Below are 22,133 nucleotides of genomic sequence, written 5' to 3'. Positions count from 1 at the left end.
GGACACTGCTTTTCCTCTATTTCTCTCTCAGTTTATTACCACTATTCCATTTACATCAGGGTGAGGGGATAACTAAAGTTATTTTCCTTGCTCTTCACTGCCATTTCCAGACCATTATCTCTCTTCCCTCTTACGAAGTCATGCTTTTCTGAGGCTCATACCATCTTGCAACACCCCCGTCCTCTTCCTCTTTATTGTCATCTCTTGATCAACTGGTCTAATCCTCATTAATTAATCTTCACTACTCTCCAAGGTTTTGACATCCACATGGATTTGATCAAAACCTCAATTCTCCTTTTTACTCCATTTAACTCACGATTTGCATTATTACACCTTGAATCTTGTCATCATTAGAAACAGAACTACCACTGATTAAATATCCCGTTCTTTAAACGTAAGTTCTTATCCTTGGAGCTCTTCTTGTACCTGGTACACCCAATGACCCCATCACTTTTTCCTTTTTCATTAGCACCCTTTCCTCTCCTCACACCCCTTCATGTCCAGTCCATATTTCAGAGTTCATCTTTACCGTAATTATTGTGTCAAGATCTGCAACTCCCTGTCCCTCCCTTGTTGTCATGTCTACTAAAACCTCAAACCTGTATGAACCTATGAACCTACTTCACCCTTCTTTGTGCTTTTATCTAAGAAGCTGAACTTTGGTGGGGAAAAATCATACAATTAGGCATGCTGCTTTCAATTTATATTCATGACCTCCAACTTCACACAGGCATTCAACATTGCTCAGCACACCTACTGTTTTCCTCTACTAAGCATACACTCCCTACCCCCACTGAGATTTCTATTTCACACCTACTTCTCTCTCCTGAAACAGAACTACCTAATCTTCCCTAATTTGGGAGTTCCCAAAACTCCCTAATCTTGCATCCATTTTTCTCACTACCAGCTAATAATCTTGCCTCATTAAACCACCAGATTGGAACTCCCTCATCTTCCCATCTCAAAAATCAATAAAACTTCCAGCATCTGCACCCAGCTTCTAGTCTGGTTGGACTTACTCCATGTCCTCAACTACCCAGGAAGATTCCTTGCAATGGTCCAACTTGCTTCTGATTTTAAGTCTTTAAGCTGTCAGCTTCCTACTCTCTACAAGCAAATTTAGCCGCATTCACACTCATCTTTTCCCCATATGTTACACTCAAAGTCTTTTTATCTAATCCTTAAATCTATGCTCTGGATTATATCTCAATCTGGTTCCCTTGGACTCTATCAATTACCACCACCTTATATATTCAACCTCAAGCTCTCACTTCCTTCCTCCCTCTCCCTTCTGTCTCCTTCAAGTTTGTGTGTGTGTGTTTTAAAGATTTTATTTATTTATTTATTTGAGAGAGAGCGAGAGTGCGAGAGAGCACAAGTAGGGGGAGCAGGAAAGGGAGAAGCAGGCTCCCCGCTAAGCAGGGAGCCCAACTCGGGGCTCCACCCCAGGACCCTCGGATGGTGACCTGAGCCGAAGGCAGACGCTTAACCGCCCGAGCCACCCAGACATCCCTTTTTTTTGGCATTTAAAAAATAGCCTTTACTTAAGAGAAAAAAATACATGGAGTCACAAGTGTTTCTAGAATGTGGGATACATGGTTCTCTGCTGTTTCTAATTCCTGTCTACTTTTTTTTTTCATAAACTCTATATATCAACCCTAAAATGCTGTGTATTTTTTGAGAACATTCAAAACCATTCATTCACTCCACAAGTATTTATTGCCACCCACTAATGTTCCATGTACTCCTTACAGGTGCTGAGAATTCAGCCACGAGATATTCGGCTTGGCCAGGCAATCACCATTCAGACAGACACAGTCAGTTACCTCACCAGCTCTATTCTCTCCATTTCCATTCCTCTGTCCTAACTGAAACTATCTCTTCCCCACGTAAGCATATGCCTCACAGAAAGCTGATACCACTTCCAAGGGTGGTCCTGATTATTTTCTCCCCAGCTTTCTTGAGATAAAATTGACAAATAAAAATTGTATATGTTTAAGGTATACAACTTGATGTTTTGATATTAGTACATGGGAAATGATCACCATAACTGCATCAATTCACGTATCTACCTCACATAGTTAGTTTTCTCTATCTTAGCAAATCTCAAGCATACAACACCATACTGCTAACTAGAGTCACCATGCTACATGTACATCACATCCCAGAACTTATCCATCTTGCATAACTGAAACTTTGTATCCTTTGTCTTTCAAGTCTTTCTTAAACACCCCCCCTCCCAAAAAAAAACCTGTTTTCCTTTGACCTCATGCTTTCTTTGCACTCTCCTCCTGGAGCTGTTTGTTCACAGTCACTCAGCCCTTCCTTAACTCCCATTCATTCCTGATCTGCTGCAGTTCAGCTTCTGCTCACTTAACTAAAATGGCACTTTCAGAATGGTCTTCAAAGGTCTCACTGACAATTCCATGGGTATTTTTCAGCACTGTGTTAACTGACTGCTTGCAGTGCTTTGCAGTGATAACTATAGGAGGCCTCTTTTCTTGCTTTCTGTGACAGCAGTCTCCTGACCACTCTCATCCCCTCTTAGTTTTAATCCTAAATTGTCTCTGATGAAAGTATCAACAAGCAGTGAAAGGCTGGAAGGCAGGAAGCAGAAGGAAGAAAGTAAAACAAGAGACAAGAATAATCTGCTGGCCTGTGGAGAATCAAATGCTAACTGAAATAATCAGACTTTGTGAGTGAGTACAGCCCAAAAATCATCAAACCTCATTCTGTAGATAAAGAAATGTAGGGTGAAATTTCTGTGCAACCTATAGCACAAGTTCTTAGACCAGATAATCCGGCCACTCATGCTACAACCATAAAGGAAAGGCTGACACCATCTTTCCAACTTGTGCTACCTTTGCTTAAATAACAAATGAGTTCTACTTATCACGTTCTTGTCTTCACTGTGGGTGAAGACATACACATATATATACATGCAACTGCCCTACTGCTGTAGAATGCACAGTCAAAATCTAGGGTCAGCAAGAGCTAAATACAAAGCACCTTTCTTTAAACTGTATTCAAACAGAAATTCATTGAGTATTTGAAATACTCTGTGTGCTACAAATGACAAAGTGAGCTATTTATTTATGCATACGATTTAAACATTTTTTATTTAAAGTGCAAGCATGTCTAAACATGAGGCCTGGTAACGAGACATAAGTAAAGCTGCCCCTGCATTATTGGCTCTCTAAGATTTTTCCTTACAGCAGTATTAGGAAGCAGCCTGGTATATACATGACATAACCTTCCCTACATTTCAGGAGGAGTAAGTTTTATTTTAAACAATAATTTTCAGTGATACGGGTAAATGATTTAATCTCACATTCCCTTAGCTTGCTTTTAAATTGAATCAGTAACCATCCCAGCAGTTAACCCAACACACAGGGATGTTATAAGGGAAATAGGTAGTTATTTCTAAGTGTCTTGAGTTCCTCATGAGACAGGTTACTCCGGGCAACCCTACCAATTTCCGGCATTAGACTCAAACAGGCAGTTAGACAGCAGAAGGCTATTCAAGCAAACAGAAAGAAAAAAGGTCCACATTGTGTATGTTGTTTCAAACAAAGATACTCAGATAAATGCAAAGAATAGTCTGGTTTTTAAGAAAACAGTAAAGTAACTCAAAGAAAAGGAGCTAGATATTAGAAAATAACCTTAAGTAAGAGGAAGAGGTTGTTGAGACAGCTTAGCAGAGACAAAAGGCACTGCAGAACAGAGTCATCCATATTCCCACACTGTAAGATAAGGCAGATAAAAAGCCAATTAAACTATGTACAGATTTTTAAAAAATTATGTAGGGAAGATAACTTGGCTGGCTTATCTGTCCATCAAAGACAAATTATTTGGTTTTCTTTAACATTTCTTCTACAGGCTATATGCTTGTATAAAATGTATTATTAACATTATTCACCTAAAATTTCCCCTCCATAACTGAAGCCACCATGGTCTCTTTTCTTTAAAATGTTCACTCTGTAGTTGGTGTAATATTATTCTAAGTCAGCAAAAGTCACATGAAGAGATAGATAGCTGTGACTATTCCCAAATTGGAATGATGTGCCATCAGGCTGGTTTTTACCTTTTAACCCTTCTTTCGCAGGTATGGCTTCGGTATACAACTAATACTACACAAAATGACAGACATACAGTAGAGGTTTTGAGCATCTGCTCTGCCACTGCAGCAAGTAATGAATCATGAACTTACTTTTCATGCAAAGTTCAGAGTGCCAGATTATGCTTTGGATTTCACTGATTATTGCATTACTTCACAAAGGTTAATTACATTATAACAAAGAAACAAAAGAATTTAGTATATTATAAAAGCCTCTACCATTAGAACTATTTTAAATAATTTTCCGTATCTACCATCTTAGAATATTGCCTAAGGTCATGTTGGCTGAGATCAATTTTCTATACTGACAAAGGCACTTATTCTTAAAATGTACGGACGCCAATAAAAACAGTCAAGAACTGGAAACCATGGTAAATGATTGGTTTTGTTACATAACAATGTTTATAATATCGATAGAGAACATTAAAAGCAATCTTGTAATCCTGGTATAGCTCAATTATAAGATAAATTACCCAAATATACTACATATAACAATAAGAGCTTTAGTTACTCAATCCACAAAATCAAAACGAGGAAGAAGGCAGCTAACTAAAAATGAATATAACAGAAGATAAGTACCTTTAGTTGATTGTTAAATGAATCCATTTCGGAGAGCTTAGATGCAGTTTCTTTTTCAAGAGCATCTAATTGTTCTTTAAGTCTTTGGCATAATTCTTCCTTTTCCAATGATTTTTTATGAAGCAAACCAATCCCTAAATCTGAAATACAAACATCAGATAGTTTATAGTTGGTAGAAATTCTTCTGTCACTACTGGTAATTGACTTTTACTCTCACAATATATCTAAGTCAAACTTAAACTTACACAGTGATGTATGCCAACTACATTTCAGTAACACTGGAAAAAAAAAAGACATAAATTTAAAATTGCTCCAATGGTGGTCTACATGATGGCTATTTCATAATTTACGTAACTATTCCCTTTTGGATTGCCATTAGGTTGTTTCTAATTTTCTACTATTTATATAAAAATGTTGCAATAAATATCCTTGTACATGTATTATAAGCACATGTGAAAGTATTTTATGTGGCTAGGAGGTGAAAGAACTGCCATGTAAAAGGATTTGAACACTTTAAATTTTGACAGAAACTGCCAAACTGTCCTTCCAAAAAGGTAAACTAATATCAAATGACACCAAAGTACCTGTTTCTGATATCCTCATCAAAGTACCTGTTTCTGATATCCTCATCAACACTGGATATTATCAACCTTTTTTCATTTTCTCTAATTGGCAAAAAAATGAAACCTTATTGTTATTTTAATTTGTATTTCCTTGATAACAACTGAATTCAAATCAACACCTATTTATAGGCTAATCTGCCCCCCTTCTGGATTGCCTCACCCCATCCACTGCCTTTTTTCTTCCTGTTGGGTTGTCTTCATTTCTGATTTGCAGCAACTCTAAATTCTTGTTGTACTGTATGTATTTTTTTTTTTTTAAGATTTTTTTTTTTTTAATTTTTATTTATTTGAGACAGAGAGAATGAGAGACAGAGAGCATGAGAGGGAGGAGGGTCAGAGGGAGAAGCAGACTCCCTGCCGAGCAGGGAGCCTGATGCGGGACTCGATCCAGGGACTCCAGGATCATGACCTGAGCCGAAGGCAGTCGCTTAACCAACTGAGCCACCCAGGCGCCCCGTACTGTATGTATTTCCAATGCTGTACTGTTTATGATGTCTTGCCTCATGAAAATGTTTACTTTTGTATCATCAAATCTGTAAATATTTTCCTTCATAGCTCTAGGGATTATTTGAAGAAACGTTCCCGACACTGAGATTATAAAAATGTTTTCCTTTGTTTTTGTAACGTTTTTTCTAGAGGCATTTTTTATGTTTATCCTCTTAGTTTACCTAGAATTTATTTCTGTTCCCCACCTCCCTTTCAGAGTCAACTGTCCCCCAGATTACTTATTGAAGTGACAGTGATTACTGAAAGCCCATCCTTTCCCCACTGGTGTTAAATGCCAACTTTATCATATCCTAAATTGTCATATATATACAGACCTGTTTCTAGACCCTCTATTCAATTCCATTGTTCTATGTTGTCTTTCTGATCAATAATATACTGCTTTAGGGACTAGAGCTTTCCTAACTTTTTTTTTTTATTTTTTAAAATTTAAATTCTATTAATTAACATATAATGTATTATTTGTTTCAGGGGTCCTAACATGTTTTGATACCTGGCAGAGCTAGTGTCTTCCCCCGACCAATGTTACTCTTTTTCAAGTCTTGCCTAATCTTGCACGTTTTCTCTTCTGGGTGAATCTGTGAATTATCTTGCCAGGTTTCATTTAAAGAAACCTGAATGGAAGAACTGAGTGTATGGGACGAAGTGGTAGAGAATGACATCTTTACAGCACTGAGCTAGATCCTTCAGGAACATAACATATACCTCCTTATCCAGGAATCTTTAGTATCTATCAGTAAAATTTTATAGCTACATATTTCTTTATTCATAATGAGAATACTAATGTAAATGAGACCTTTGTTCATGATATTTTCTAATTAAGTACTTTTGATATATAATAAAAGTTACTGATTTTTACATGCTCACTTTTTATCCAGACATCTTGCTAAATTCTCTCATAATTCTCTAGTGGTTTTCCAGTATTTCAACAAATATTTTCTCAAGAAATTACATATCTGCTATGTGCAAGGCACTGTACTATGTTCAACAGCAGGGGAAAAAGAAGGACAAGGCATGGGTCCTAGCCTCCAGTAGTTCAGAGTCTAGTTCAGTTGGGAGACAAGCAATGTGGAAAAAATCAGTTAATTTACATTCAAAATGAGCATCATGAATAATGGATGTTTCAATACTGAATGTGAATAGATCACATCTATGAACACCATGTTAGGTAACTGAAAATTAAGAGAGGCAATGTGGTGGCACGGTGGGCTTTGGACTCAGACAAGAATTTGAGAATGACTATTGCACCACCTTGGGCAACTACTTAATCTCTCTGAGCCTCAGTTTTGCTGAGCTGCACAATGGGAATAACAATACCTACTTCACTGGGCTGTTGTAAAGATTAAAGGACACAGTGCATGAAAACTACCTAGGATGGTGCTTGGCACATGGTTGGTAATCTTCAGTGGCAACAGAGATACAGAGAGGAATCTAAGGGATACAGGGTACTTTGCAAACTGCAAACAAAAGCTTCCTATTTTGAACCAATAACTGTAATAACGGGTGACTTGGATCACATTCTATAAGAAAGACTAGCTCTACCAGGTCCCCAGTATTCTACATTCCATTCACAATCCAAATACTAAAACAACGAGGGTGATGCTATGCTTTCTGCGACTGCACAGGTCAGGAGGGCTGGCTCATCCTGCCTCTGGAACGCCTGGGGAGGGGTGAGGTGGGGGTTGATACACTTTGAACAGCCAAGAAAACAATTCTGTGCAAGGAAGACGGTCTGAGAAGAGACATGGGCAGACCATTTCAGTGGAAGGTTATAGACGCAGCAGGAACAGTTCACAAAAGTAAAATTCTCTATTCCTGGTGTTTCTTCCACGTACCGGGCCCTTCACTAGGACACCATTCTCAGCTTCTTTCCACCCCTTCAGTAATTGGTGAGCTCAGGATAAGGACTTGGGCATACACAGCCTAGACCCTTCCAATCCCTTGTTTCTTGAGACTGAACTGCCCACAGGAAACCTGTTCTACTTTGTCGGACACCCGGTTGTTACAGGAGTGGCTGTCCCACTCACAGGTAAGCCAGGCTGTCCAATATCAGCTTTACCAAAAATGAGGCAATATTTTGGTCTCATATGTCTTGCTTCTTGGCCTTATTTCGCTATTTGTTCAGAACTTGGGCAAAGATGAGGGATGTTGTTTACTGGACTTCCTAAAGAGCCAGAAGTATAATAAAGAGCCCTGGAATGGAAAGACTGACAGATACTCAAAGAGAGACATTTAGGATACTTCAGTTAGTTCTAACACAGTATTTGCAGATTTACTTTTCTTTAAGTAAACCTTTCTTCTGTTATGTTGTTACTGGCATGCTATCCAACATAGAGATTTTTTTCAGTATCCTGGCTGGGACTTGGATCAAGAAAAATGTTACAATCCACAAATTACCTTGGACTATTTTGTTCCAAAGGTGTCAGAGGGCCAAGCAGGTAAAAGTCTTTATATGAATCAGTTAGGTAATATGAAAGGTCTGGGAAGGGCATTCCATTCTGCTTAGGTCTAACACTGCTGTACACTATCACCCAGAATCTCACAGGCTTGGTCCCATGGTAAAATCTCCTGAACAGTTCTTTATCATTAGTGTAGGATTTGCCAAAATGCACATAACATCTGTGATTTTTTCACATTATTCTGAAATTTTAAACTACAGACAAGAAATGCTATGTATAACAGAATAATGCTATTTGAACAAGTAACAGAGTATGACTGGTACGGTCATTCGGAGAAGAATAAAACAGGTAAAACAAACATTAGAGACTTACCAGGTGTGTTACCGAGCTGCATGTTCTTAATTCTTTCATTTAATAATTGCTTCTCAGGTACCAAATAGATAAGCTTATTCTGATAATCCTTATTTAAAAAAAAAAAGTTAAAAAAAAATTAAAATTCTGTCATGTTGTCTGAGAATTTTTTGAAAACTTAAATACATGATTTAATCACTCTTAAAACTTAGTATAGGAATAATACGTAGCTGTAAACTGCTTACAATTTATGAATAAATTAGGATGGAATTATGTGTGATTTAAAATACAAATATTTAAACATAAATCCATTTATGAATGACTGGCTGGAGAAAAGGTGGTGAAGAAAGTCCTTATCAATGGGATGTATCTAGAAGTCTTTTTTTTTTTTTTTTAAAGATTTTATTTATTTATTTGAGAGAGAATGAGAGAGAGCACATGAGAAGGGGGAGGGTCAGAGGGAGAAGCAGACTCCCCGCCGAGCAGGGAGCCCGATGCGGGACTCGATCCAGGGACTCCAGGATCATGACCTGAGCCGAAGGCAGTCGCCCAACCAACTGAGCCACCCAGGCGCCCCTGTATCTAGAAGTCTTACAGTTTTCAGTGTACTGATAGATGTCCACAGGCACAAGGTGAGAGGTGCCTTTGCTATCAGCTAAATGGTCATTTGTAAGCAGAATAAATATCAAAGAGAAACTAAAACCTCAGGAGTAACTAGGGAAGCACGTTTAAATCAGACAGGAAATGTTATTTGGCCTCTGTCTGTACCAGCTGTGACAGAGTAAGAAGACTTTGTTAATTAATTGCTAGTCCATACAGAAACAGAAATTTAGTAAGAGAACGCCAAAGATGCAGAATCCTCCCAGAGTTCTTATTCTGCAAACCACGATAACTGAGCTAGACCCTACTGCACAGGTAAGGAAGATTACTAAGTCCCTGAGGGACATACACATTCAACACTCTCACCACAACTGTGAAAGAATAACGTTAAGTCAAAATTTCCTAAGAGTAGTAGCAATAAACTTAGTTTAATATATAGGTATATCTATACATTTATTAAAGACTTAAAAGTCGAAGTGATAAACATCCATTTACGTACAAATATTAAGCAGAATTTAACCAGATGTCTAGTAGAGCTTTAGGGGGCATTGGAGCTTCCTGATACAATATACAAGATGGTGTATATTTACATCCTTCTAGGTAGGAAGTCCATCAGAGACCCAGAGGGGTTCATCACCCCAAAACAAAAACTATTCTATTAGGAAGAATTATGAACAACTGCTCACATTTATGGACGATTCAGCAGCAAAGGACTAACCTGAAGTTCTTGTTGGAGTTGCTTGATTTCCATAATTTCCAGGTCACACTGCTTATCTAGAACTTCCAGCTCAGTCTTTTGAGTTTGTTTTCGGAGTCGGACATCTTGAAGTCTGCCTGAGATCTGCTGATGTTTGCCATTCTATAGGAAGAGCATAAAAATATATGGTAACATAAAATGCTAATGGGAAAAGCTCCTATCAGGAGAATCATATTCTTTTTCTTTTTTTAAAGATTTTATTTATTTGACAGAGAGAGAGGCAGCGAGAGAGGGAACGCAAGCAGGGGGAGTGGGAGAGGGAGAAGCAGGCTTCCCACGGAGCAGGGAGCCCAATGTAGAGCTTGGTCCCAGGACCCTGGGATCATGACCTGAGCCGAAGGCAGACGCTTAACGACTGAGCCAGCCAGGTGCCCCAGGGGAATCATATTCTTATTTAAACTTTTAAATGTCATTTATCATTTATACTAAGTCTAGATAAATATCTAAAACTAAGTGGGGGGCACCTGGCTGGCTCAGTCTGTACAGCATGTGACTCTTAATCTGGGGGTCGTGAGTTCGAGGCCCACATTAGGCATGGGGCCTACCTAAAAATAAATAAACAAATAAAACGAAGTGGAATGTGTTCTAAGGTTGTATCTGTTAACTCCAGACAGAGTTATTATTAGCAGGAAATGTACCATTCTCAGAGCATAAGAGCCCAGATGTTTATATGAGCAAGCACATACATAGCACACTGAATTTTTTCTGAATTCAGCAGTTAGGCATTAATATATAATATTAAAATAGAGACAGTCTCAAAGAATAATGAGGAGAAATAAACATCTACATGTGACTTTCAGCATTACCTTCTCTAAGCTTCTATTTCTACCCTCCACGTTGTCATCTAACTTCCTGTAATTAAACAGGGTCCAGGAGGGCCTTTTTGGCCACAATTCCCTTCTCCTACACCAAATATTCCTTTCCTCTTCTTCTGAGAAGTAGGGGAAAAAAAACCCAAAACAAACCAGCAAAGATTCTTAATGGAGGCTAAGGAGAAGGGTGAGGTGTTATGGGCTGAAGTGTATCCTCCCAAAATTTATATGTTGCAGTCCTAATCCCCAGGACCTCAGAATGTGACTGTATTTGGAGATAGGGTCTTTAAAGAGATCATAAGGTTAAATAAGGTGATATGGATGGGCCCTAATATAACCTGACTTATGACACGAGAAAATCTGGACACAAAACAGACACCAGAGATGCACAGGCAGAGGAGGGGCCATGTAAGGAAAGAGCTAGAAGGCAGCCATCTGCAAGCCAAGGAGAGAGGCCTCAGAAGTAACCAAACCTGCTGACATCTTGATCTTGGACTCCAGACTCCAGAACTGTGAGAAAATTAATTTCTGCTGTTTAAGCCACCCAGTCTGTGGTATTTTGTTATGGCAGCCCTAGCCAACTAATACAGCAAGGTGAGGAGGAGAAATGAAGCTTAAAAATCACCGATAATTTTTTTACTGAAAAGTATGTTTTGTATTTGAGAAACACATGCTAAAAGGAATATGCTGTGTCCACCCTACTAGTGTCCACCCTAGTGATAGTAAGATAGCATTACTATCTTCAGCATGTATAGACTCTGGACATTCCAGACTCAGCACATTAATCTGTGCTACTGCTTGGTATGCAATCCAGGTTCTTGGGGGAAAAGCGATGAATCAATTGATCAATTTTAAGGAAAAATATAGTCAGACAGAAATCCAAGTAGCTACACAAAGAAGCTAAAGATTTTTAGGCCTGCTTTGTTGTACTATGGCATGAATACATTGTGATATGCTTTCCTGTCCATTTGAAGGCATAAAATAGTACCTATGACTACAAATGTTGTGATTTTTAAAAATTTTAATTTCACTGTCATCAACCAAATAAAATGTTAGACTCTAATTAAAGAAGATCTAAGCCTGGCTCTACAACATGGCTACACATGTATTTTTGCAAAATCCTATTATACTATCAGGTCAGGCTTATGGAATCTAGGGCTTTAGTAGAATAGTATGCCTTCCCTACACCCTTTCTATCTTCTCGCCTTGCATTTGCAACAAAGCCTTTTAAACAACTTGACTCTCTGACATCTGATGTGTAAAAACTGGTAAGCATACTGGCCAATATTAGCTAAGAACCATTATCCTGCAGAACTGGAAGGAATCCTAAGAGACCACTTAGATCAGGAGTTTCAAATCATTTTTTCTTTTAGCAGAACCCTTTTTTCCAAGCAAATCTAGATAAACTCCAAGAAAAGCAAAGCAGGTAACTGTGGAGCTTGTCTGTCATGAGTCATGGGAAGTGCTGGGGAGAAGGGAGCACTGCCCTGCTGCCTTGGCATCCCCCCTCCCACTGCTGGTCACCCCTCTGCGGACAATCTTCTAAACACCAATTTCAAAATAGAAAATTACTAAACTAAAAAAAAAGAAAAATTACCGAACTAGCACAACTCTTTATTTTACAGACGGGCAAAGCAAAACAGAGAGAAGGGAAATGTCTTGCCCAGGAATACGTAGTTTGTCAGCTTCTGAACTGAGACCGAAACGTAATTCTCAGCATTCTAAGTCATTGTTTGGTAAACTATATTGTCCAGACTGTTAAGCATACATGAAAACATGACTATTTAATCACATGGAAACATCATGTATTCATGAGGTAGGTTTAAAAAACAATGACAGGGGCGGTTCAGTCGGTTAAGTGTCTGCATTCAGCTCAGGTCATGATCCCAGGGTCCTGGGATTGAGCCCCGTGTTGTCGGGCTCCCTGCTCTGCAGGGAGTCTGCTTCTCCCTCTCCCTCTGCCACTCCCTCCTCCCCCCCCCCCACTTGTGCTCTGCTCTCTCTCTCTCTCTCTCGTGCGCACTCTAATAAGTAAATAAAATCTTAAGAAAAAATTTTAAAAAAAATGACATTTTTCAACAGGTAACTCTAGCATCATTCAGAAAATTTCACTTAAACTTCAGCCATACCAATGCTTCCAACTCGAGATGAAGACTCTTCTTTTTAGAGTTTAACCTGACAATTTCTTCCTGTTCTCTATTCCTTTGATTGAGAAGCTCCTGTCGACGAATCCTCTCCCATTCCAAACGACGTTGTCTTTCCAGTTCCTGTTTTGCTGCCTGAAAATAATGAATTATACTAAATTTTTAAATTAACAATTTTGCATCATTCAAAAACTGATGGGATGACAAAGATAAAGGTGAGGCAGCGTTTAGCACTTAGTGGGCTTCAGTGCCTACGTTAGGAAACTGGGCAAACCCAGTTTTATCAGTAGGCCTAACCTACAGACTTCCACAAAAGCAGTATCACCCATCAGACTTTTTGATTGCTTCATGGGACTATCTTCTTGTTTGTAGTTACTTTTTTCTTAAACAAAAAGACAATTTCAGAAATGTAAGTGTTACCAGGAATAATCACACCTTTATTCTGGTATCAAGGAAGAAAAATCCTTCTCCTGACATTACTTCAGCGTCATTATGATTTCTGTGCTCCATCCCAAGCCCCTTAAAACAAAGCCAGTCCTCGTAGGGACACCACACAACAGCATTTATCCCAAGGACCTGTGTAAGCCCACCCTCGCGCTTCCCCTCCAGACCTTTGACTCCCCAGTCTCAGCTTTCTGCTTCTCCAATTCTGTGGCCTCTTACTCTGGATCCTAAGCTTACTTTTGTTCATGCCCTGCCTGGATAGACTTCTTCCTCTGGCTCACTAACCTCAGCTCCTCACTCAACTCAGCTTTGCAATCAGTCCTCCTCTGAATGACTTATCACCTGCAGACAGGCCTTTTCTCCCAGTTACTGGCCCTGAAAACCCTTCACAAGGGAAGGAAGGCTCAGAGTTGGAGAGTATAGGTAAGAATGAATGATGCAGAGAAAGAGGCACAACAAAAATACCCATTTTTAAATCAAATGGAATGAAGCCACTTATTAAATATAATCATTTTCTGAGGAAAAAAATAACTTAAAAATAACCTCTCGTCTTTCTATCTCTTTTCTCCTTTCTTCCTCCCGCTGTCTCTCCAATTCCCTCTGCTTCTCCAAGCGTTTTTCTAATTCAAGTTGTTTCTTCCATTCTTGCTCCTGTAATTCTCTCTGTTTGCGCTCCCACTCTTCCTTTTCTTTCTGAGCTTTACGTTCTGCCTCCCTCTGCTGCTGCTCCATCAGCGCTTGGCGTCGCTTCTCCAGTTCCACGTTCCCTCGCTCGTAGTTGGCCTTCCGCTTGTCCTCGAAAGTAACTAAATAAAGCATATTGTAAGCACTCTCGCATGAAGAGCCCAACAACGTGGACACCAGTTTCAACACTCTCATGCCTCCTGATCATTTGAGTGCTGTTACTCTGTGGATACTTCCCCTAAGGATAGTTTCAACTCAAATGTAAATAGTAAAGTATTTACTTTTGTCTAAGAGTATTCATTTTTGGAAAACAAATTTCTAAGTTTGAATCCATCTGAGAGAGAGAAATAATTTTACTGTTCCTGCCAACAAAAATACTTTCCAACTTTTTTCTCAGCATTTTCTTCAAGGACAAACAAAGCTATATGGCTATATACTTGTTTTATTTGATATAGTTCACTAACTTTTTAATGCTTTAAAACATCTACATATATACTTTTTCAACCAATATTTAAACTTTTCTTTACAGCTAAAGATTTCAACACAAAGCTTGCTCCAGTGATTTTTCCCAAAGTGGGAGAAACATTTTAACTAGGATGTCTAATACACAGACTCTTGCCAAATACATACACTGCCTCTTCTTCCTAAATACACTTCTCATTTTTTACTATCTTCATTTTATTGATGTCAAAATCCAACCCATTCATCAAATAGTTTTCTCTTATATAAAATATTAAGAATGTAATGATTCTAAATACTCGTTTACATCTCAAGGTAAAATTTAAGAGAACCCACTGTAAATATTCAGCTTAGACACTCAATGTTACCTGGTAACTTTTTCTGAGGTTCCTCTTCTTGAATTTTCTGATATGAAGGCAGAGTTCCATTAATAGAATCAATTTGCTTTCCGCCTCTAAGAAAAGCAGACAACAAACGAATTTAGCATCACGCAGTCTGAGAATTTCTAGACTGTATATACAGTTATACTACCAATGACTAGAGCCATTTAATATTTAGAATGCAATATGGTCTAGAGTTACAATGTACAGCAGGATATGGACTGTCTAGCCAGAGAGATCTGGATTCGCATCACAGTTTAGCTGACTGCTATCCATGAGCAAGTGTGTTCTTAATCTCTGTAGCTGTCAGTTTCCTTATCTATAATATGGTGGAAACACACCCATTTCCACTCCTTCCTGGTGTAACTCATTAAATACCAAAATTGAATGGCAGTGTTGATGTTTAACTTCCCACTAAACTAGAGCAGAGGCCTCAGGAGATCGCAATGTAATAATCACGTCTGCCCAGGAGTCAAAACCATGCCTCTTCACCTCAAGAGGCGCCCACCTGAAAGACGGAGGGACAAGCTCAGGAGGCAACGTCAGTGGCAACGGCTGGCCGGCTTTGGCCATGTCGGTGAGGTGCATCGCAAGGATGAACTCTTCAGCTTTCAGCTGTCCATCACCATCAATGTCAGCCAGGGTCCTAAAGCAAATGTGAACATTCACAGCTTATAAACAAAGTCTACTTAGAGTAAAATATTTTCAAGAGTTTAATATTTTTGTTTGTTTTTTAAAGATTTTATTTATTTATTTGAGAGAGAGAGAGAATGAGAGAGAGCACATGAGAGTGGGGAGGGGCAGAGGGAGAAGCAGACTCCCCGCCGAGCAGGGAGCCCGATGCGGGACTCGATCCGGGGACTCCAGGATCATGACCTGAGCCGAAGGCAGTCGCTTAACCAACTGAGCCACCCAGGCGCCCCAAGAGTTTAATATTTAATTTCAAAACAAGAATAATGACAGGAAAACAGTTGGGTTAACATATTTTAGTGAAATGTAAATATATATGGAAAAGTGAGCTTATTTTTACCCTTCATTGTCTTATCACACAGGAGAGGGGAGAAACTTTGAAACAGAAAGGGAAACATTCCTTCTGAGAAGGTGGCTTGTCTTATTTCATGGATAATTCACCTATCAAATACATTTAGCTCTAAATTAAAAATGAGATATTCCCTAATTCTCCATAGATGCCGTTATGAAAAGGCAAACTAGTTTTACTTGCAAAATAATTAAATGCTACACTGTCAAGAATAACAATTTGTACAATTTTATTGGCTTTCAAGGTTGCATTAGCCTTCAAATGGCTGCTTTTATGGAACATCTTTGAGTCACAAACTTTTACAGAAACAGTATTTTTCTTACAATAGAGAATGTATAGTTAAAAATCATAATTAATGGACAAACTCACCAAATAGTAGCTAGCTGCGTTTGAGAAAGATTTGACTGAAGAAGGGCATTTCTAGCTTGAAAACCTGATTGAGTGGGGAAAACCAGAAAAAAAGAAAATTCCTTAGCTTCTTTAAATTCATGCAAACCTAAATAACTGTATTCTATAAAATAATACTGCTGCTATCCTGGGAACTTCTAACATCAAAAAGGTTTTACCACGTGCCAGGTGCTGAGCATTCAGTAGTAATCAAAACACAGCTCTTGCCCCAAGGAATTTAAAATCAAGAATTAGTAACTCAAGTGTTCCCCCATGTCCTTTCAGAAGATAACAGTTCACACCACTGACCAACACGAAGGACGAAGCACTGGCACAGAAAGTACTAGAGGCTGAACTCTTGGGCCTCCTCGTGCTCCCTGTGCACCTCTAAGTACTGCTTTCTTAGCATCTTCAGACTTTCTCATCTCTCTCTTTCCTCTGTCTCTACTCTCCCTCTTCCAAACAACCTGTAAATGCTGGCATTCCCCAAGGCTCTGCCCTGGGCACTCTGTTCTCTTTGTGTGTTCAATTCATTTCTGTGACTTTAAATAGCACCTAGATAACTTGCAAATGTAAGCCCCAGCCCAAACCTCTGCTCTAGGTTTAGACTTCTGTATCTAACTGAAAAACCTGCCTAAGTATTTCACAGGCATCTCAAACCAAATACGTACAAAATGACTCTCTAAATCCCCATTCACAGCCCGCTTCCTAACCTTCACCAAAACCATTTACCTTTAGCTTTCCCCTCGCTCTTGGTGGCATCACCCAGAAAGCAGAAAGTCACCCTTGATCCTTCCCTCATGTACACCCATATCCAACATCAAGTTCTACAATTCAACATGACTGCATGTGTGGGTCCTTCTCACTCTAAAAGTCCCAATTTAATGCCACCTTCTCAGAAATGCCTTCTCTGTCCACCCTATGATCCAATATACTTCCTGCTTGTTTCCTTCATAGCTCATATCACAATCACAAACATTTATCTTCCTGTTTACCTGTTTATTGTCTGTTTCTACTATCATACTAGGTCCTACTGACAAAAACCTTGACTGCCTTATTCACTAACATATTGTACCCAGTGCCAGGTACATAAATGCTTAATAAATATTTGCTAAAGTGATGAATAAAGTTGTAATCCAAAGTTCTCTAAGGTGCAGTGGAGACTTATGGGATAGGGTTTGAGAGTAATAACAGCATTCACTGGATGCTTACGATCTGTAATAAACTGTTCCAACTTCTCTTCTCTCCCTCAGTGATCAAAAATATGCTTCTATAATAGGCTTCCTGACCTGCATTTTCATGTCAGGATAATGGTCACACAGAAATCCCAGGAATCCATTCAGAACAGAAAGTCCCTGTCTCATTCACAGGAGCATTCACCCCTGGTGGGCAAGTGTGTGGCTTTCTGACCATGGATAAAATGACACGGCTTCTCTAGGGACGGTCTCCTAGTTAGTAAAGCTGGTGTCGCACCTCCCACTCCCAGGTGACGACTAAGCCATGAGTATTGGAAGAGTCAGGCCCTACTTAGGGTTTGGCCTGAGTCGAGAACCACCCAAACAACTCTGCACAGAAAAGAGTACGTACACTGGAAATAGCTCATACCATCTCCCAAATAATTAGTCCTCAGTAGATTTCACATAAGTGAGATTTGAGGAGGTCTTTATGTTAAAAAGGAGGACTCTTCCAATAAGGGGAAATGGAAGATTATTTTAAATCTGAAAAAAAGGTCTATAACTAATGTTTCAGCTCTTGGTCAAAGACAACTGAAAGTAGATCCCTTAGCATGAGGCAACAGAGCAAACAGGAGGAAGGAAGGAAGGAAGGAATGTAAATGGTTAAAAGCCTACTGGTGGAAGGCTTAAATATATGCAAGGTATAAATAATACAAAGGGCTATAGAGAGCCAGCAGAGTACTCTACTAAGAAAAGCTCACTTGAACATCTACACTGTTGGTCTGCCAATCCTTTGGATATCCTATTTCCTGTGCCTATAATGCTAGTCCCTCCTTCTCTACCTGGTGGACTACTCATCCTGTAAGATCCAGCTCAAATGTCATCTGTTCTATTAAACTCTCTCATATCCTCAGCATTGGTCACTTTCTCATCTATATTAATCACAGCACTTTTATTTTTTAAAAATATTTTATGTATTTATTTGACACAGTGAGCAAGTGAGCAGGGGGAGGAGCAGAGGGACAGGGACAAGCAGACTCCCTGCTGAGCATGGAGCCTGATGTGGGGCTCAATCTCATGACCCCAAGATCATGACCTGAGCTGAAATCAAAAGTCAGATGCTTAACCAACTGAGCCATCAGGCACCCCAATCACAGCACTTTTAAACCACTCATCAAATGTTATGATTCTGTGACCTATATACCGTGGACTCCTCAAAGATATGGACCATATCTTCCCCGCTCTGTGCATTCCAGTGCATCACAGAGTGCCCAGAAGATGTGATGCAGAAACTACAAGTCAATGAATTAATCTAAATAAATTACAAGAGTTTAGAGGGAAGGGAAGAAGAAGAGGAAGAAAATTAGACCACCGAATGCTACACTCATTTAACAAAGCATAACATGTAAGTCTAGGCCAGTCCCATCCTCATATACCTGGGGCTCATGCTCAGTTTCAAGACACAAGAAACAGCTATTTTTTTCAAAAAAAAAATCTTTCCCTTAAATACTCTCATTCTCTGCAAACAACTCAATACACGACCTTCATACAATGTGACATATACAAATAAAGTAACATTAGGGGACTAATTCTTCATAGTTGACTTTCCATAGACCTTCATATTCCACCTTTGTTTATACTGTATGTTTTTAGTACATACATAAAGTATACTAATCTTAAGTGTACTGTTTGATGAATTTTTACATAGGTATGTATACATGCAACCAACATCCTTATCAAGATACAGAATGTTTTTAGCATCTCAGAAGGTTTGTGCATGGTCCCTTCCCAACAGAGTAATTATAATATTCTGATTTCTATCACCATCAACCAGGTTTCCGGTTCCTCAGCTTCATATAAATGTATTGAATAGTGTGGACGCTTTGGGCCAGAATTCTTCCATTCAATACATTATCCATGTTGTTGTATGTATCAGGAATTCATTCATCTTTTTGCTGTGAAGTGTTATGTTACAGGAACACACCACAATTTGTTTATTCATTCCCCTGTTGATAGACATTTAGGCTGTTTCTTTCTCAGATGTTTTGAATGAAGCTACTATGAACATTTTTGTACATGTCTTTTTAGTCCACTTTTTATTTTGAAAAAAGAAACTTTTTAATGCAAAATGTAGTGCCCAAAGTTCATTTTTTTTAAAAAACGGGAATTGTGACTTTTCATGAATCTTAAGTGTGCTGAATATCATATTTCACAGAATCTAAGATGCCATCAATTATAAGACACATCATTATTTTAGGTAACACTAAGAAAGAAAAAAGCACTGCCAACAAAACCATGACCCAGTGCTAAGACACCACTGATGGTAACACATGTCCCTAATTTCAGAGATGTTAAATGTTAAAAAAAAAAAAAAAAGTATGACTTAAAAATATAGTATATCTTATTTCAAGTAATTTGATAAAATTAAAGAAAAGTGTAGTTATTATGTAGTATTTGATACATATAAAATAGCAAATATTAGGTTATGAAGTATGATATAAAGACATGCCTGAGCCTACCACCCAAACTTAACACTAGATCATTACTAAATGCTTTGAAGCAATGTTCCACGACTTTATCTCCATGCCTCCTTCATGAAAGGGAACTACTGTCCTGAATTTTGTGTGCATAATTCCTTTGCCCTTTTTTTACCCTTTAGTTTCTAGTGTCTTTGACATACACGACCTCACACGCAAGCACAGTAGGCAGTGCTAAGTGTACAGAAAGGAGCAGTCCAGCCCAAGGCCCAATCACCCCCTACCTTGGGTTTTTTTGTTTTTTTTTTAAGTTTTTATCACAGTTATGAAAATTTAAAGAGAACATTGCAGTTTTGCTTGTCCAATCAATTCCAAGGCCTTCTTGCTCCCCTGCCCCACTGCAAAATTAAGAGACCCCATACTCCTATTCTACAGACTACTTTTCAAATTCTCCAAACATACCGTGTACTTTTTGCTCTTAAGATTTCTTCTCTGTCACCCTCAAATGCTATCACCTTCAATCTCTATCTGTCTAAACCCTAACTCTTCCTTTCATGATGGAGCTGAAATGCTCCCTTCCTATAAGATGTTTTATCTGATCTCTTTAGTATTAGCATCTCCCATTCTATGTTCCCTAAGCACTTTAAAGCTCTATTATCTTAAAACACGTCTTTTATTTCTCCGTCTAAACTGTAAATTAGTTGCTGAGGGAAGAGAAAGGGGGAAAGTTAGAAGGTGGGAACTCTACTTGCCTATTACCCTCTGGTTTATATCTCCTTCACTACCCTTAATTGGAAAAGTTTGGATAATGTTCTAGCGTGGACTCAAATGTTCTATAGGGACCTGAGGTCAAGTCTTATGGGCACATCTGGGTTGGAACATTAAAGGGTGGACAATGCTCACAGAGGTTTTAGTAAGGATAAGCACAGAAAGACCCAATGAGGAAGGGGACCCGCAAGGAAAAAGCTGAGGCTAAGTCCCACACACTGGTCCTTGTCATAGGAGGTTCTTCTTTCACTGTACTGGAGGGTGAGGCTTAATCTTCTCAAGGGAGAGGTCTTTTTTCCAAAAAGTTTGGTGTCTACCTGTTTGCTCAACTTTACTGTAAGAACTTTGAAGAAATCAATCAAGCTATACCCATCTTTGAACTCTCACACAACTTAAAATATTTGTGTTTATCAAATGCCTGCTAAATTTTTTGGACGTTAAAATTTTAGATGAGCTACAAAGTACAAACTCAAAAGTTCTTCACTAGAAATTCATATAAAAAACTTTAACTTTCTCACATTCTTAAGCACTGAATGCCACTTACCTGAGAGGTATCCACTCATGCTTTTGTCAAGACTATTAAATTTTTGCCGATATTTTAATCTTGAAGGCTGAGGAACTGCCCACTCTGAGCTCCCAGTCTTGGGCGAGTTCCCTGATAGTGAAGCAGTCGAGGAAGTTGAGCTATAACAAAATTTATTTAAAAATTTTATGTTACTAACTAAAATACATCTAGTTAAACCTCAAAAGGCAGAGACATTAAGAATCATACCTTCTATAGTACAATACTAGTTGCTTTTGTGTTTGATATTTGAAAAATTTAACTTCACCTCATTCTTAGGAAAGCAGATACCACATGAAGTACAGAACTACTGTATACCAAGAACCTACTATGTGCCAGGCCCTGCATTGTGCCAGAGGCTTTATGAATACTTTTTCTAATCCCCATGACAAACCTAAAAGGTATTACTGTCTCCACCAAACTATGGCTCAATGATGTTATGAAAAACAAGGTCACACATTCAATGAGAATCTCAGCTGGGATGCCAATACTCTTCTTCTGGCTTAAAGCTAACACTCTTGGTACACTGCTTCGAAGAGTGTCATGATTTATATGAGGAGTGATGAATGAACACTGATGCTTTTGTGTTTTCTAAAATGTAAAAGATACTCAATCAGCAGAATTTGCTCAAGAAAAAAATTAATAACATACCATAATTATGAGACTTTTTTTTTTTAAGATTTTATTTATTTATTTGACAGAGAGAGAGAGAGAGAACAAATAGGCAGAGAGGCAGGCAGAGGGAAAGGGAGAAGCAGGCTCCCCGCTGAGCAGCGAGCCCAATGCGGGGCTCGATCCCAGGACCCCGGGATCATGACCTGAGCCGAAGGCAGCCGCTTAACCGGCTGAGCCACCCAGGCACCCCAATTATG

General features: G+C 38.9%; 1 protein-coding gene across 8 annotated transcripts in view; it reads right to left on the bottom strand.

The window, feature by feature from the left end:
• Positions 1 to 22,133, bottom strand: part of ITSN2 (intersectin 2) — a 139,531-nt gene that overhangs the window by 75,807 nt on the left and 41,591 nt on the right. For 6 of the 8 annotated variants that reach the window (XM_081832149.1, XM_081832144.1, XM_081832147.1 and 3 more), the window contains 10 exons: positions 21,244 to 21,383; positions 16,262 to 16,325; positions 15,362 to 15,499; positions 14,842 to 14,927; positions 13,874 to 14,136; positions 12,872 to 13,021; positions 9,892 to 10,032; positions 8,595 to 8,682; positions 4,697 to 4,836; positions 3,663 to 3,743 (listed from right to left, as the gene is read on the bottom strand). In XM_081832149.1, coding sequence (XP_081688275.1) covers positions 3,663 to 3,743; positions 4,697 to 4,836; positions 8,595 to 8,682; positions 9,892 to 10,032; positions 12,872 to 13,021; positions 13,874 to 14,136; positions 14,842 to 14,927; positions 15,362 to 15,499; positions 16,262 to 16,325; positions 21,244 to 21,383 — 1,291 coding nt within the window. The remainder of the gene's footprint in view (positions 1 to 3,662; positions 3,744 to 4,696; positions 4,837 to 8,594; positions 8,683 to 9,891; positions 10,033 to 12,871; positions 13,022 to 13,873; positions 14,137 to 14,841; positions 14,928 to 15,361; positions 15,500 to 16,261; positions 16,326 to 21,243; positions 21,384 to 22,133) is intronic. The other 2 variants (XM_081832145.1, XM_081832150.1) reach the window with 1 other exon arrangement.

Source organism: Leptonychotes weddellii, chromosome 10 (genome assembly GCF_054177405.1).
Source record: "Leptonychotes weddellii isolate Sample4059 chromosome 10, ASM5417740v2, whole genome shotgun sequence".
In the NCBI taxonomy this organism is placed as follows: domain Eukaryota; kingdom Metazoa; phylum Chordata; class Mammalia; order Carnivora; family Phocidae; genus Leptonychotes; species Leptonychotes weddellii.
The sequence above is the reverse complement of the archived record's forward strand: the minus strand, read 5'-3'. Positions and strand labels throughout refer to the sequence as shown.